A 17,469-nucleotide genomic window follows, 5' to 3' on the forward strand; every position below is an offset into this window, starting at 1 on the left:
AACATACTTTTTATGAAACATACATTCATTATTCCTTTTATATTGATCCAGGAGCAGTCATCAGGAGCTATGGATGATGTAATTCAGACAGAAGAAGATGATAGGTACGTTTATGCAGTCAGTATTTAATTTTGTCATCTATCTCTTTTTTTTTTTCAGCATCATAACCTCTTGAAATCTTTCCAAACGTGTATATCTGCACGTGACACAGATCAAAACCCATAGAATTACATGTAGGTAACAGTTGCGCTTATTGTAAACTTGAGAGAGATTTTCGAATTGAGGCTGACCTGGTTACTAGCCAAGAGAATTAAAAGAAAAAAATGTGCATTATTTGTTCAATATCACCTTCTCTTCACGTGGTTCAGCTTTGCGTCATCTGTATCAGCATGTTCTTGTACCCAGACCTTTGAGACAGACTTGCATATACATTGTAGCTCAAAAGTGTAACCATGATTGAAACAGTGTTAACTTTTGGCAAAGTCTTACAGGATGTTGGCAGCTTTCATTTTATCCCTTCTAAATTATTTCACTTTCACATTCCCGGCCAGGTTGCAGAAGTATTCAGTGGAGTCGGGTAACAACTCGGCAGACGAGATGGAAGCCCCGCCCAGTCCAGACAAGCCGTCGTCAAGGCGACGGACGGGGACAGAGAGGTACCGCAAGATCATCAGGCTGTCTTCTGAACAACTGGTGAGTGAGGAAGAGGAAGTTTGTTCTCTTCAAAAGCTCCAGGGAGTGGTAAAGGGTGTGGGTAGTGTGGATGAGTTGATGTGTGTGTGTGTGTGTGGGGGGGGGGGGGGGTGGAGGGAGGGGGGGGGAGGTGTTACCATTATCTTTATTTTAATCCCATAGGTACTCTACCGGCAATGCACATCCATACTGCTTTATTGTGACTATTGCTATTGTGATGCGCCTTGAACAAGGCTAATACCAATAAAGAGGTCCGCAGCAAGTTATCGCTCTCAGATCAAGACATGGCTTCCCAATCGTGGTCTTTTTGCAACGTTGTTGTGATGGTTTGGGTGCGATCTGCCAGGAATGGAGCGGAACATTTGATTGTCATGATGTGGTGATTGGGTTGAGTCGTGACAAATTGGGACCTTGTCCGGGAAAATGAACAGACAAGCCGTTTTCTTTCGCATGTTCCATGCGGATTGTGGTGAGGACTCTCACGTCTGGTTGTACACGTGTGCTGTAAGTACGTAGTGTATAGCGTCGATGGTGTATAGGCTCATGTCGTATCGGGCCTATGTACCTGCTTGCATGTAGGTTCTGTTAGGCCTCATGCGTTTTGGTGAGGACTCTCACGTTTGGCTGTACACGTTTGTTTTTAGTATGTAGACAAGTGTATAGCGTTGATGACAGGCTTATGTATTGGGCCTGCATTGTTTGCATGTTGGTTTTGACAGGCCACATGCGTTTTGGTGAAGATTTTCACGTTTGGTTGTGCACGTTGTGTATAACATTTATGCTGCGTAGGCTTTGGCAGTCATTGACTGTGTTTGTAGTTTTCAGACTACATTTTGTGTGAAGGCCTAGTGCAGATTTTGGTGAAGACTCTCACGTTTGGTTGTGCACGTTGTGTATAACATTTATGCTGCGTAGGCTTTGGCAGTCATTGACTGTGTTTGTAGTTTTCAGACTACATTTTGTGTGAAGGCCTAGTGCAGATTTTGGTGAGGATTCTCACGTTTTGGACGTTTGTCGTTTTTGCATGAAGGTCTTCTGTAGACCGATTTGGGTGAGGATTCTCACGTTCAGTTGTGTGCGTATATAGTGCATAGCGTGGGTATTGCGCATTGGGCTCGCACGTGTTTTGTAGTCGCAGACGGTCGGTCTAGCGCGTCGTGTGTAGGGCTAGTGCAGTTTGTGAGTGTGCGTATGCTGGATGTGTATGTGTGGGGGCTTGCGTACACATTGGCTACGGGTCACGCCGAATTTTCTGGAAGATTAGCCTCGGTTAAAGGCTTTGATATATTTTCCTTAGTTTGCACAATCGTGCTATGTGGTCGTTTGTAGTGAGTGTGTATACTCATTCTATGTCCTTAGATCACATGCTAATGTGATGCCGTGGTGTTCTGATTGTATGCCTGATTCGAAGGCTTAGGGATTTTGATGTTTTCTGCTTATCGTAGAAAATTTTTGCCTGTTCTGCGCGTGTGACTGGGTTCATGCATACATGTGTACTCATATGCAGTGCATTTCTTTTGTTAAGGCTTTGTAGTTTTGTGAGGATTTGTGACTTCTTGCAAGTTTTGATTTTGATATTCCCACAATGGCTGATGTCGTGCAGAGCTTTGTTGATGAACCCACTCAGGAAGGTTTTAATAACCTGAGGAAGGCAGAACTGGTGGAAGTTGCTCGAATTTTAGAAATCCCGATCAAAACATCGGATCGAAAAGCAGAGATCAAGGACACAATTTCGGAGTTTTTTACCAATACTGGTATCTGGCCTGCCTCTTTGTCAGAGGATGAAGCAGGGACAGATGATGGTGAAATTATCACACCTTTGGTAACCCCTGCCGAAAGTGAATTGAAGAAAATAGAGATCCAGCTTCGGATGAAGCAGCTGGAAGTCGAGGCAAAGAAAATAGAACTCGAAATCAAGTCAATCGATGCAAAATCGAATGAACCTTCTTCCGGCAGTTCAGCAAAGTCATCAAAATTTGATGCATTAAGGCAATCTCAATTGGTGCCGAAATTTCGTGAAGACCGGGTAGAAGAGTTTTTCCAGCACTTTGAAAAAGTGGCTGTGAGTTTAGAATGGCCCAAGGAAGTGTGGCCGACATTGATACAGAGCTCGCTGGTAGGGAAGGCCCAAGAGGTCTATGCGTCTCTCACTATCCAAGAGTGTTCTGACTATGAGAATTTGAAGAGTTCCGTGTTAAGGGCGTACGAGTTGGTGCCGGAAGCCCACAGGCAACTGTTTCGGAATTATAGGAGAAGGGATGATCAGACATTCGTTGATTTTGTGCAACACAAGCAGACCCATTTTGAACACTGGTTAAGGTCGTCTGGTGTTGATGATTTCCACAAACTGAAAGAGTTGGTGTTGTTAGAGGAGGTGAAGAGGTGTGTTCAGCCAGATCAGCGGCAGTACCTGGAGGAAAGGGAAGTGAATGGTGCCAGGAGAGCTGCTGTCCTCCTTGATGAGTATGTGCTTACCCACAAGGGTACTTTCAAACTTTCTTCAAGCAAGAAAGGAGGCCAGGGTTTGCCAAGAAGAGGAGCTGTTGCTCCAAGCATTCCCAAGCCCGATCTTGATCAAAAGCCGAACAAGGCTTGCTTCTATTGCAAGAAGGACGGACATGTGATGTCAGCTTGCTGGAAGTTGAAGAAGAAGCGAGAAAAAGAGGGGATTAGCAACCCCAAAGCATTGCCAGATGCTTTTGCTATCACTCGCACAGAGCATCTGCCATCGTTTGAACGGGTGGCAGAGAATTACAAACCTTTCATATCTTCAGGGTATGTTAGTTTGACGCCTGATAGTGAGCAGGTTCAGGTTCACATTTTGAGGGATACAGGAGCATCACAGAGTCTCCTGTGTGCAAATACATTGCCATTTTCGGTTGAATCTTCTGTGGATTCAGAAGTGTTTGTGAGGGGAGTTGAAGGTGGGAGTGTCCGAGTGCCTCTTCATAATATCGAATTGAAGAGCGATCTTGTCAGTGGCTCAGTTGTAGTAGGTATTTTGCCTACATTGCCAGTCGAAGGTGTCACCTTATTGCTCGGCAATGATATCGCTGGAGAGAAGGTTTTGCCTCACTTTCTCCCAAGTAAGACACCCGTGGTTGACGAAGCCACAGAGAAATTGGTTCAGGATATGCCTGATGTGTTTCCCTCATGTGCTGTTACCAGGTCAATGGCTCGTGAACTGGAGAAAGAGGAGCAAGAGGATATCTTGGCTGATACTTTCTTCTCTAGACTTGAAGAGTCTAACAGCAGTGATGATGCACATATGGACCATGGTCAAATGTCAGAGATTTCTCGTCAGAGTCTGGTTGAATTGCAGGGCAAAGACCCTGAAATAGTGCGTCTTGCACAGTCACTTGTACCTGAGGATGAGGAAGTGAATGAAATTGTGAAGTTTTACAAGAGGGATGGTATCTTGATGAGGAGGTGGCGCCCTCCTGATGCCACAAGTGATGAGGATTTTCGAGATATTCATCAAGTAGTGGTACCAAAGATGTACCGGAAGGAGATCATATCTCTTGCCCATGAAGCACCATTGGCAGGTCATTTGGGGATCAACAAAACCCAAGAGAAGGTGCTTCGATATTTCTTCTGGCCAGGTTTGCGACATGACGTCGCAGAGTTTTGTCGGTCTTGCCATGTGTGTCAGGTAGTTGGCAAGCCAAACCAGAAGATTCCCCCTGCCCCTTTAAGGCCAATTCCGGCCTTCGAAGAACCGTTTAGTCGGGTCATTGTGGATTGTGTCGGTCCTCTTCCAAGGACAAAGTCGGGTAATCAGTATTTGCTGACGATGATGTGTGCATCTACCCGCTTCCCCGAGGCAATTCCATTACGGACAATTACTGCCAAGAATGTCAGTAAAGCTCTTGTGAAGTTCTTCACAATGGTAGGACTTCCAAAGTGTGTTCAGTCAGACCAAGGGTCTAATTTCACATCCAAAATCTTCCAACAGGTGATGAGTGAGTTAGGTGTAGAATGTAGGAACTCAAGTGCTTACCATCCACAGAGCCAGGGAGCTCTTGAACGCTTTCACCAAACCTTGAAGAATATGATGCGTGTGTACTGCAGTGAGCATGAGAAAGAGTGGGATGAGGGTATTCCTCTCCTCTTGTTTGCAGTTCGAGAATCGGTCCAGGAATCTCTTGGATTCAGTCCTTTCGAGCTGGTCTTTGGGCACTCAGTTCGTGGTCCCTTGAAGATCTTGCAAGAAAAGATCTTGGTTGAGCCAGAGTCCAACCTATTGGACTATGTGTGTCAGTTCAAGGATAGACTTTCTTGTACTCGTGAATTAGCTGCAGGTCATCTGAAGGCAGCTCAGTCTAACATGAAGAGACTGTTTGATCGGAAGGTGAAAGAAAGGCATTTTGAGCCTGGTTCTAAGGTTCTTGTGTTGCTCCCTCTTCAAGGAGATGCCTTGAAGGCTAGATATGCAGGGCCGTATGTGGTTGAGAAAAGAGTGAGTGATGTCAATTACATCATCCTGACACCTGATAGGAGGAAGAGGAGAAGACTCTGTCATGTCAACATGCTAAAGGAGTATGTTGAAAATGTAGAAGAGGCTAATGAAAAGCCTGTTGCTACGGTTGGAATCGGTTGTGAAGTGGATGGTGAAGACAGTGAGAGTGATGATGTGGAAATTCCGCAGTTGATGTTGAAGAATTCTGAGGTGTTAGCAAATCTATCTGACACATTATCTCATCTTCCAGGAGTAGAGAGAGCTCAGGTGATGGATGTAGTCCATGAGTATGAACACCTTTTCAGTGATGTACCAGGTCGTACTAGTGTGGTGGTGCATGATGTTGATGTGGGGGACTCCTCCCCTGTCAAGCAACACCCATATCGTGTGAATCCATTGAAAATGGATGTTCTGAGGAAGGAAGTTCAATACATGCTTGAACATGACCTTATTGAGCCCAGTAAGAGTGGATGGAGTTCTCCCTGTGTGTTGGTTCCAAAGCAGGATGGTTCTTTGCGTTTCTGTACGGATTACAGGTTGCTCAATTCGAAAACAAAGTCAGACTCGTACCCTTTGCCCCGCATCGATGATTGTATTGATCGCGTAGGGAATGCCAAATACGTCAGTAAGTTTGACCTTTTGAAGGGGTACTGGCAGGTTCCCCTCAGTGAAAGAGCGAAAGAACTGTCTGCATTCGTGACTCCTGACGGATTCTTCCAATACAAAGTGATGCCGTTCGGGATGAAGAACGCGCCCGCTACATTCCAGAGACTCATCAACACCGTCACGTCTGGCTTGGTGGGATGCGAGGCGTATCTCGACGACATCATAGTGTACAGCCATACATGGGAGGACCACCTTCTGAGAGTCAGAGCACTGTTTGACCGCTTGACCAGTGCCAACCTTACGGTGAACTTGAGGAAATGTGAGTTCGCCCGAGCAAAAGTCGTGTTCCTGGGTCACATTGTGGGACATGGTTCCGTCAAGCCTGTTGAAGCAAAGGTGGAGACGATCCTGAACTTTCCCCGCCCACAGAGTAAGCGAGAGCTGAGACGATTTCTGGGCATGACTGGCTATTATCGGAAGTTCTGCCATAATTTCGCTGATGCTGCAACACCGCTCACCAACATGTTGCGGAAAGATTCGCAGTTCGAGTGGTCAGATGACTGTCAAGTTGCTTTCAACCGGCTGAAGGCAATGCTAGCGAGTTCTCCGGTTCTTGCAGCGCCGAACTTCGACAAGCAGTTCATTCTTATGGTGGACGCGAGTGACACAGGAGGAGGAGGAGCCCTGATGCAGAAGGACGACAACGGAGTTGACCATCCCGTCGCGTACATGTCCAGAAAATTCAACAAACATCAGCGACGGTACTCCACTGTCGAGAAGGAGACGTTAGCGCTCGTCATGGCTCTTCGTCATTTTGACGTGTACCTGAACACTACAAAGTATCCAGTGCTGGTGTACACAGACCACAATCCGCTTGTGTTCCTGTCGCGAATGAGGAACAAAAATGGACGCCTAACCAGATGGGCGCTAGTGCTACAGGAGTACAACCTCGTGATACAGCACGTACGTGGAAAAGACAATGTCATTGCAGACGCTTTGTCCCGTGGATAAGATAGAAGTACGCATATTTCCACGGATAGGACAAAAGGACACAGATGTGCTTATTATCCATAGATAATAAGACTGGTAATGACTTGGAAACATGAACAATACGAGACAAAAGAAATGTGTTTCCATGCATTTGTAAGAAAATTATATTTCTCATGTTGAAGAAAGAGTGTTATTGATTGCTTTGAAATGATGACACAAACATTGTGTACACTGCTTTAATTTATTCTTTTTGTTCTTGTCTGCAGGGAAAAAGACAGCATGTTTTCCAAATTGTCATGATTTTTGCACCAAAACAGGGCAAAATCATTTCAAGTGATATAGCATGAGTTTTGCTATGTTTTATGCTTTATATGGTGAAGAAAGGGGTTTTCAGTAATACAGCATATTTTGATACAGGGTATAATGTAGACATTGTATTAATTGGAACTGCAAATTAAGTTGCATTGCTGTTTGAAAAAAAGCACACACAAGCACACAAAAGCTGTTGTTGCATTTTTTTCAAATGCTTAATCTGCAAGAGTTGGAATTTGTGGCATCACAGAATTGACCAATTATACACATTTTCCATAGCATAGATATCGACTGAGTGAAATTATGACACTATGATATTCATAATGTTGTGAATGTGTAAGGTTCATGAGACCATACAGGTGTACAGACATAACCAGGTTATATTCATGTGATATCTTGTTTCAGAAACAGAGAGAGTATAACAGGTGTTCATAATTGCATTGTTTTGCTATACGCTAGTCACTGTACATGCATTTATTGTCTTGAGGAACAAAGCTTTACAGTATTTGAACAGAAGTGTCAAGAAATTAGAAATGTAGAGATGTTTGTCAGACCAAACAGTTGAGCTGAACGCGTTGTTATGTCAGTTTTCATCAAAGGTCAGATTGCTACAAGCTCACCATGTAAAAATGGTTACTAAGTATAGTGAATGGAAGATTACTTCTGTTATTGGTGACATAATACAACAACAAAACCGTATAAAGTTCAGTATTCAACCTGCATGATTGTCAGTGTATGCAGGTTAATCAGTGATATGTGTAGCGGTTTTTCTCAAGCATATGCACATCAAGCTAAGAGAGAAGTTTGATATGTCCATACTTATGGTATATTGTTTCATGATACAATTACAGTGTATTTTGTTCTGAACCAGCAGCATTTCTTAGATTTCGACTAGGTGTTGAAATGTTTGGCCATTTGATACTCATAAGCATTTCAGGAAAGCTAAAGAGAATACATGTTTCATGATTTATGACCAAGCAGAAAAAAAAAAGAAGAAAAGAAAACAAGGAATGTTGTGGTTGTAAAGTTTTGCGCGTATACGCACATGCTTGTTCCGAGCAGGTAGTGGATCTATATTTAGACTTAGCCTACGCTCAAGAAAGGTTTTGATAAGGCTCATTAAGTCTGAGCTTGTTTATGTGAAGAATCCACTTTAGTGTATGAACACACAACTGTGCATTTTTATGTATCGTGTTTCGGAACATGTTTGTAACGACTGTTTGCAGTTTGACTGGAAAGTTCTTCCATAACTTCCCGTCTTAAGGGGGGAGATGTGATGCGCCTTGAACAAGGCTAATACCAATAAAGAGGTCCGCAGCAAGTTATCGCTCTCAGATCAAGACATGGCTTCCCAATCGTGGTCTTTTTGCAACGTTGTTGTGATGGTTTGGGTGCGATCTGCCAGGAATGGAGCGGAACATTTGATTGTCATGATGTGGTGATTGGGTTGAGTCGTGACACTATGCAAACAAATGACTTCTCTTTAGTATGTATATATCATTCAGATCATAGAGCTACTTTTCTCTTTATCATCTACAAGGCATACATTTTCCAGGATTTCAATTACCTATGAGATCTCAGATGGGACGTCCAGGAATGCATAGTAACTAAACTTTAAACTCCACCTTACAAATTGAAATACGATGCCTCTTCTGTTAAGTGTAATTTGTGAGCAGTGCCAAGTTTCATTGAGTCTGTGACTGTTTGTATATCAAGATATGCTCCATGGCTTGCATTGACTGCCCTGTTCGTTCTCACCCTGGCATTACCTGCCCATATAATTCTCATCGTAGATTTAAAACAAATAATCTATCCCAAGAGAATATCATCAAAATGGAATAATGTACTATATCTTTATTCTAGCTGTATAATTGTGCTTCAGTCTTGTTTGACACCATGGTATCGATAGTTTGAACTATTCAAAGTGTAGCTGGTTTTGTTAATTTTCTGTGTAAATAGCCATGCATTGTCCCTATTCTCAGAGGCAAGTTTATAAATTGCCTAGTGATACTGCCCACTACAGAACATGTTCATTCCCCTCTCTGTAATTTCCCTCACTGTATATGCCATATATTTATCATGTCTTAACTTTTTGCGAATTGGGACTTCCCAACAATTCCGCGAGTGGTTAAATTTGCAATTGTGAAGTACAGTTCTGGCTGGAGAAATGTATGCATGCAGTCACAGTTATGTCGGGACCAGAGTTAATATTTTTGCGTGTTTATGAATCCGCAAATAGCACCAGACTCGCAAAATTCGCAAAAATAAAAACCTGGTGAAATATTTGGCGTATACAACATCAAGTTTTGAATTAATCTTCTTTAAGCTGTCAACATCATGGTTCTCATCCTTCCTTTTTTTCTTTTTTTTTCCCCCCAGGAGAGTCTCAACCTCCAGCCAGGACCCAACGAGATCCGTTACTCCGTCACCACTCGCTATCAGGGCACGTCAGTCTGCGAGTCCACCATCTACCTCTGGAGTCACTCCGACAAGATCATCATTTCAGACATTGACGGCACCATCACAAAGTAAGTCTGAATTCAGGTGCATTGCACCATTTCTAGAGACATCAACAGCTGAACAGTCATTTGTGTACCCAAAGGTATGTTCAGTGACGTGTGTATTTGCACTGTGAAATCATACACACAGCCAGCTGTACATGGAGAAGACATTGTAGAAGTCGGCATCTGATTGAATGGTTTGATGTTGATCAACCAGAATGCATGTTGAATATTGCGCAATCAAAATTCAAACGTAGAAGACCCATCTCCGCTTCCTATCCGCCCAAGGAAAGATTTTGCTGTATGTGGTACTGGAGCCATTCAGTTCTTTGCACAAGTGCCCCTTGTTGAATGCAATGGTCTCTGATCTAATGTTCATATTATCCTGTCTGCCATACACCACCGATATTACTGGTTGACTGTTTGAATTTCTCTTGTGGCACCCTTTCCAAAGCAGGTATCTTTTCATAGTCATCTACTTGTAGTGTGGAAAGAATGAACTCACAAACCAAAACAAACTTTAAAAGTAATTTGTTTTAAGTAGTCCGAAGTGTGTTCTCCATGATGTCACACACCATGACTCTCCTTACTTGACTCGATTATTTACCATTATGTTTGGATCATATGTCTTTAGTCAAACATTTGACTTTACAGAGACTGAACTAATGATGAGAAACAAAGAAAAAAATTATCTGAATTCGTAGTCCTTTAATTATCACTTACTTTTTTACTGAGTATTTTGTAAAACATACACATTGCAGCCACAATGAAATACATATTTGTTTCTCATCCCAGGTCGGACGTCTTTGGCCAGATCCTGCCCGTTCTCGGGAAGGACTGGACCCACATCGGTGTGGCGCAGCTCTACTCCAATATCAAGCACAACAGCTACAACTTCCTCTACCTGTCCTCGCGGGCTATCGGTCAAGCCCGCTTGACCAAGGGCTACCTCAACAGCATCCAGCAGGACAAGGCTTCCCTGCCGGACGGGCCGCTGCTCCTCAACCCCAGCTCACTCTTCCAGGCTTTCCATAGGTATGGGGAAGACATTCAGTGTCTTGTGTTCATTCTTTGTAGTATTTCCCACCTTTTGTGCTGCATGCCATTTATTTTATGTATCCTACCCACATTCGTTGATTTTTCTTTTTTTGTAATTTCGTCTATTGCATGATTATAATATTAGATACATAATCATATTTTACTGCTGTTTTACTTCTTTACCTGCCCTTTGAGGTATAGATGCAAAGTAGTATTTGATATCTTTAGCATTTATTTTATGTATTTATGAAGTCATTATTTCAAGTAAATGCACTGTAGGATCAGTAATTGTTCTGTGCCAAACCACAGGTGTATTTTTCTTCTTGTACTTGTAGCATTCTTTTGTTTGATGGTACCTTTAAATACTTCAGATTAAGCTTCATCCAGCCTTTGCATACCTTGTTATTTTTGTACTTGATTTGATAAAAACATGTAATGGACTGATACATATATCTTTATACAGTATTCATAATACCTTTGTGGACGTATTGCATGGTGTTCAATAGACGGATTGAAGCTTGGTTTAATGTTTTTATTTCTTATTCTGAATTGTTCATAGATGTTCCATTGTCATTTCGCAAGTACTCAGAGCCATATGTGAAGAACGTATTAGATGTCAGTGGTATTGTATTGTATTGTATTGTATTGTATTGTATTGTATTGTATTGTATTGTACTGTATTGTATGATCACGAGATCTCATAGTTTGTTTTTCTGTCTCTCCTGGTGTCTTTACAGTGAGGTCATCATACGCAAACCGGAGGAGTTCAAGATCAAGTGTCTGAAGGACATCGAGTCCCTCTTCCCAGAAAGCACAAAGCCGTTTTACGCTGGCTTCGGAAACAGGATCAATGTAAGCACCCTTGACATACATCTTCTGACTACATCAGTTAGCATTTTGTAGTTCTGTATGACCCGAAAATATTTTTCTTGCATTGCCATCATTCTGAAAGAAATGAAATATTTGTCTTGAAACCTATTTGTTGTGGTGTTGGATACATAATTCTAAAGTTTGTCCTTTTCATAAACTTGTTTGTGTACAGAAATTAAGGTTTTTCTGTTCATCCCAGAATATATCTTGTCTTATGTGGCATGTTTTAGCTTAGGGTAGTTGAAGAGAAAATGTCAATTGTCTTTTTGCCTTTCCAATCGTAGGATACATGGGCGTATCGGGCTGTTGGCATTCCTGTGTCACGGATCTTCACCATCAATCCGCAGGGTAAAGTCACCCACGAGATGACACGAACATTCCAGTCATCGTAAGTATCTATCACCCGACCACTCTAGACCTAACCTTATATCTTTATCAATATTTGTGTTGCTGGAAATGACAAGGATTTTCTCCACTGGCAGGTCTCTTTAAAAGCTGAAGATTTTTAGGATATCTGCAGGTTGTAGATTCCCTCGCTTGGAACAGTCGTCAGATTTACAGAAATAAATAAATATCCTATTCAATGGTTGTCCAGTCCATGCAGTGTTAGTTACTCCTGGATCAGCACTTTCAGATCTTGAATCATGAATTTCAATTTGATTCACAAGATTGTTTTGATATAACAGTATTTGCAAATGGAGCAATGGCCCAATGTGCTGAGAGAGCAGCTGTGTTGAAGAGGTTAGAATGATTATCAAGCCAAAATGTCTTTAGGCAATAAGTAACATTTCATAGTGTACCAGATTGTAAGAATATTGAAATTTCTTGGGATTAGTTTATGGTTCAACCATCACAGGAGGTGCCAGCATTTACAGGGGAAAGACTTTAGTTGGAGAAGAAAGTCTCTGTCATACGTTTTCTTGTTTTGCAGCTACCCGAAGATGAAGGACCTGGTAGATCATGTGTTCCCGCCCCTCAGCCGGCGCACCAGCATGGCCCTCGAGGCACCGGCCGAGTTCAGCGCCTTCACCTACTGGCGTAACCCCCTCCCAAACCTCGCCCCAGACGACGACCTCCTCAAGGAGACCTCACCCTGAAGGTAGACCAGGGGGTAAGGGAGGAGGAACCGAAGGAGCTCAATAGCAGCTGTTGATTGGCCTGTCTTCGTTAATCCTTATCAGTCGCGATCCAATTTGTGCTGCCCATTGGAAAGGATATTCCCTGAAGTGATTCACAATCCAAGAGCCTGATTGTTCAATGGGTTAAGAGAAGAACCGATCATGGCTGCCGTGCACAAATCAGTCGGCAGGTCTGGCCGTCCAATTTCAATTCTGATCTGAAATGAAAGGAGGTGGAACGCGCCTGGGAAGGAGTCCGCTGCCCTCCGCGCCAAACTGCGATGGCAAAATGAGATGCGGAGATTGCTGGTGACCCCCATCACTCTGGGGGCAACTTACAGCCATAGGGTCTGGAGAGGAAGGAGCCTTGAAACTACAACAACTCTGTCTGTGAGACCTGCAATGAGGGAATTGTTGCAGTCCGGTTGCAGCTGCTACGTGCACCAGCGGGACAATGGACCACAGAGAATTCTTGGAAGGCGTCTGTGTATTCAAGTGTGCAGACTCGCGTGATGGCGATTATGCATCGTGCCTTCGTCTGTGGATGCGAGCGGCACGCTGTTGACGTTGCAAAATGGTGGAAAGTGGAGAATTCGTGTGAGGGAGCTTAGTTGTTTCACATCATGCAGAGAGCAGCTTTGCATCGCTGCTCGCTGACCCCGCCTCGCCTTTCTCTATCGTCCTTTGCGTTGAGAACGGCAATCCAGAGATGAACGTTCTAACACATTGTGTCACCACCACTGCAAAAATAATGCTGTTTGTCGATGGAGATTGATTTCATCTTTTGCTGCTGACCAGAGTGCCTGCCATGCTCTGTCAACGATCCACGTTATGCTCGAAACTTACTTGTTGAAGCAAGCTTATAGACTATGTGCATTTTAATGCTCATCAGTAAGTGCAGAGCAAACATATTTTTTTTTGCATTGCTTTCTGTATACGATACAAGTGTTGTATTATGATATATCCATTTGAAGTTGTCGCAAGCTGATAATCACATGCTGCAGTCAAGAGTGGAAACAAAGTGTAATCCCTCCCGTCAGAGTTGCCGTTAACTTATCGCATTGCTCGTTTGCAATCACTGACCGCTGCAATCATAAGAAGCAGAAGGCAATAAGTGTTCTACTTGTGAATGTGGTGTTAATGTTTGTAAGTCAGTGATGCTGTGGTCTCGAAGGTTGTGTTCGCCTTAAGAGCATTGTCAGTATGTTGTATGCTTGTATTATTGGGCCAACGCGTTAATTTGCCTGTACGTGTGTATGGCTGAGAAATTATGGAGCTATTTCATTTGAAGCTGACAGCTGTGCAGAGAGTGAACTGTTACGGGGATGAACATACTCATAGCTTTGCAGGATTTCAGCAATATGTGCTGCAGTCACTTGGCAGTAATGACACAAAAGCAAAATAATCCAGATAGAAATGAAGAAATGTTTTGATAAACTTTGAATGCGCTCGCAGCTCTGAAGGAGGATTGACTCCAAAGAGAAAGTTGTTATGACCAAGTGCTGTCGTATGAAAGCAGCAAACCCGGACTGTCTCTGATCTGTGTCAGTGCTGTTAGTCTTATGAATGTTTGTTTGTTTTTTCTCTTGGGTAAATATAAACTGTATGTGCATTTACCGATATTTTCTAGAGAAAATGTACAAACTTCGCATGAGCCTCTCGAGACATGCACTGTACGTACTTCCTTTGTTAAAAGGTCACGTGTCTTGCCGAAGAAATGGAAAAGTGCTGCTACCATACACTGTCAATTACATTCTGTGAATGTTAGCCATCGTAGGATGATGTCTGTGCTTTGCCTGATGTACCGAGAAAATGAGTTTGACAGATCAGTGCCAGGGCCAGTAAACCTGCTACCTTTACCTTCTTCGAAAGGCATCAGTTGACAATTTTCCACTGCCCAATGTGTCTGCAGGGATTTTTGAGTTGTCAGTTAAGACACCTCTAAAGACTTTTGCCAGTGTCTATCTCAAACAGCTTTATTTTGGAGTAATTTTTGTGTCTGAAAGTCTCTGTAGATGTGTGGAGATTTATGGAACATCGCTGATTGGGAAGTTAAAGTAGAAAGAAAAGAAATGCTGCACATATGAGTGAAACACACTATTCCCTCACCCCGAGGGGTTTATACAAAAGTCACTATCTATGCATAGACTGCGCTGTGTAGCATAGCTGCTTCTGCCTGTAATCTTCCCTTTTTTAATTAGTGCAGGGTGATATGTGTGCAGTCTTCCACAGTCATTGGTTTCTGAGTAGCACAGCATTCATCAATGTCAGTAACTTTTTCCAAAGTTTAAAGAGAAGAAAACAAACAATTCTTGTTTGCTTTAGGTCCTATGTTTTGAGATTAGGTTATCATAATGGGTATATGTGTTACCTCAGCTACAGGCATAAATTTTGTAAATGCTTTTTTTTTTTTTTCCATTGTCACATATTGCACACTTTTTAGCCACATATCTCATTAGGACTTGCAGGAGAGATATGTCTGAAATCACTGGCTGTAGAGGCAGGAAGTTAGCAGACATTTTTGAGGAAAATATACAAGATACAAATTGTGACAATTTATATTGCATCGGGAAAGGAAAGCAGGCTTTGGTACACTTTATAATGATTGTGTGGATTACATCCATGCAGTCTATAGAGAGCCATTCGAATTGTAGGAGTTGGCTGAATGATCTGCGTGATTTGAGGTTGAAATTCTTAACACGAGGGATATGAGGACAGAGCTATAATGGCGCTAATGTGGTTGAGTGCAAAAGTTCATGGGCTTTGTGCTCTTTCTGCCCTTTGAGTGGAGACTCCTGTGGCCGTTGTGCAACTTCTGTCAAGTGAGTGGCAATAACTCGAAAAAGAGCGAAGTTTAAGATGATAGGGGCTGGAGGAGGGGTGGTGTTCTGTTTTTGCGTTGACGCTGTCGACGTGATTTTGCCAGTGTGGCATTCTCCACGTGGAGTTTTAAAGTGCAACTATTAATAGAATCAGAGCTTAGTATTTGCAATCGGTTTTGAAAACAGTACGATGCATCACTGCTATAAACAACTCCAGACACTAGAAGATTGCAAATATCTCAGACATTGCAATAGTTGAGAGCGGTGAGGCAGAGAGACGGTCTTCGAGTGGGAGCGAATGTTTACGTTCTCGTAAAACGGGAACCTTTAAAATCGTACGAGTGATTAGAGTTTGTGTCAACGAGTGAGTCGGATGAGTTTTATCTGATTAGACTTTTACCCTCTGAATATTATATGATTGCGTGCAGTCAAACTGTGCAAATCTGTAAGAACTGTTGGTTGGGAGTGAATAAGTTGACGTGGTGATCCTTGACCTTTGCTGATTGCGTGAATGTTTAGTTGTATTGCACTGAGTGGTTTCCTCTCGCTTTGCTGTGTACAATTTGTAAGTTTGAGAATGTGCATGTGCGCGACATAAAAGGTGTTCAGGAAATTGATGTGAGAGAACATAGGCAACTCATCGTAGTCTTTCACCTTGAGAAGTATCCCTTCTGTCTATTAAAGATCTGTCATGAAGGATGATTTTCGATCTGAATGGAATATATGGGGAATGAGCTACAACAATGGACATTATCTATTAATAGGACATGGACTCTGTTCTCAGTATTGTGTACTTGTTTTGAGATTATATGGAAATATTTATAGATATAGTTTCATTGTATGATGCATAGATGCTGAACTGACAGTCTCTATTTTTGTTTCTTTTTTTTGGTGTGGTATTGCACTTAGAGCTTGTCTGTGTAAGTCACAGATATGTTGGGTTTTTTGTTTTTGTTTTTTGTTTATTAATCTTTAGAATTCAAAGCTCTATGAGTGACTAAAGAAATACCAAAGGATGGAAAGTTATTCTTTGATCTCACATATATTGGACTGTTTGTGTTGCAGGCAGGCAAATAATTTCTGGTAGTGACAGTCAAAGAATGGGAACACCCATTCCACCCTTCTGTCTGAAGGGGATATGACAGATAAGATATCTATTCATATGTCAATAGAGCATAGCTTAAAAGCTTTTTATGCAATAGTGTGTGAAGATTGCAATGACTGCAGGCTGCCGTAATTCAGAATGAAACAGCAAAGACGTGTTGCAAAAAAAAATTATATCCATGCAGCATGTGGATAAGTCATGTACACATTGACTAATATACTGTATGTCAGAACTAGTGCTTCTTTTCATGTCAGCTAGTATGTAAAATTATACTTGTCTGTTCTTCATTCATTTTACACTGTTGTAGGATGGAAGATGTCACAAGAAAAGTCTTGTAGAGAGACTAACTGAGATAGAATCTTCTTGACAGCTTGACCAATCTTTTAATCACATTTCTTATAAGAGTCCTCAAATCACAGCACCATTAGCCCGCTGTAATTTTTGTTTAAATCAAAGTTGCTTCAGACAATACCAAGTATGAAAAGTCTTGAAATGTAGCCACAGTTTCCAAACTTAGAATAATAATAATGATATTCAAAGACGATTAAATATGGGTATGAAATCCTGAATAAACAGGGAGAAATTCTCCCTCCCCAGTAGAAAAAACCCCCAAAACAATCCACAAACAAATCAGAAGAAATCCTCTTTGTGGTTTTAGATACTGTTTAAAACAAACAAACAAATTGTAATGCACAAGTTTATGGCATACCAAGGATTTTGTTGTACCAAGGTTGCTTAGTGTCATCTTGCTTGTGTAAGAAACCAAAGTGTTTGTTTTTTTTGCCTTTAAAATTTCCCTTTATTGATGGTACTATTATGAGAAAGAAATCACACAAAAGAGTCAAGTTTTTGAACGCAATGTAGCCATCATCATAGTCATGCTATCTGTATTGGTGTGTTTGATAGAGCATTTCATTTAATATTAGATATCTTAACCTTGTGCTATGACCCGTAG

The 17,469-nt window shown here is 42.0% G+C and overlaps 1 protein-coding gene across 1 annotated transcript in view; it reads left to right on the plus strand.

The window, feature by feature from the left end:
* LOC140239675 (phosphatidate phosphatase LPIN2-like) overlaps nt 1–12,772 on the plus strand; it is a 29,172-nt gene extending 16,400 nt beyond the window's left edge. Inside the window, exons 10-16 of the mRNA XM_072319503.1 lie at nt 52–104; nt 552–693; nt 9,440–9,588; nt 10,357–10,596; nt 11,337–11,451; nt 11,754–11,857; nt 12,401–12,772. Of these exons, the coding sequence (XP_072175604.1) occupies nt 52–104; nt 552–693; nt 9,440–9,588; nt 10,357–10,596; nt 11,337–11,451; nt 11,754–11,857; nt 12,401–12,566 (969 nt within the window). The 3' untranslated portion in view covers nt 12,567–12,772. The remainder of the gene's footprint in view (nt 1–51; nt 105–551; nt 694–9,439; nt 9,589–10,356; nt 10,597–11,336; nt 11,452–11,753; nt 11,858–12,400) is intronic.
* The last annotated feature ends 4,697 nt before the right edge of the window (nt 12,773–17,469 follow it).

The sequence above is a fragment of the Diadema setosum genome, chromosome 16 (genome assembly GCF_964275005.1).
Source record: "Diadema setosum chromosome 16, eeDiaSeto1, whole genome shotgun sequence".
Classification (NCBI taxonomy): Eukaryota; Metazoa; Echinodermata; class Echinoidea; order Diadematoida; family Diadematidae; genus Diadema; species Diadema setosum.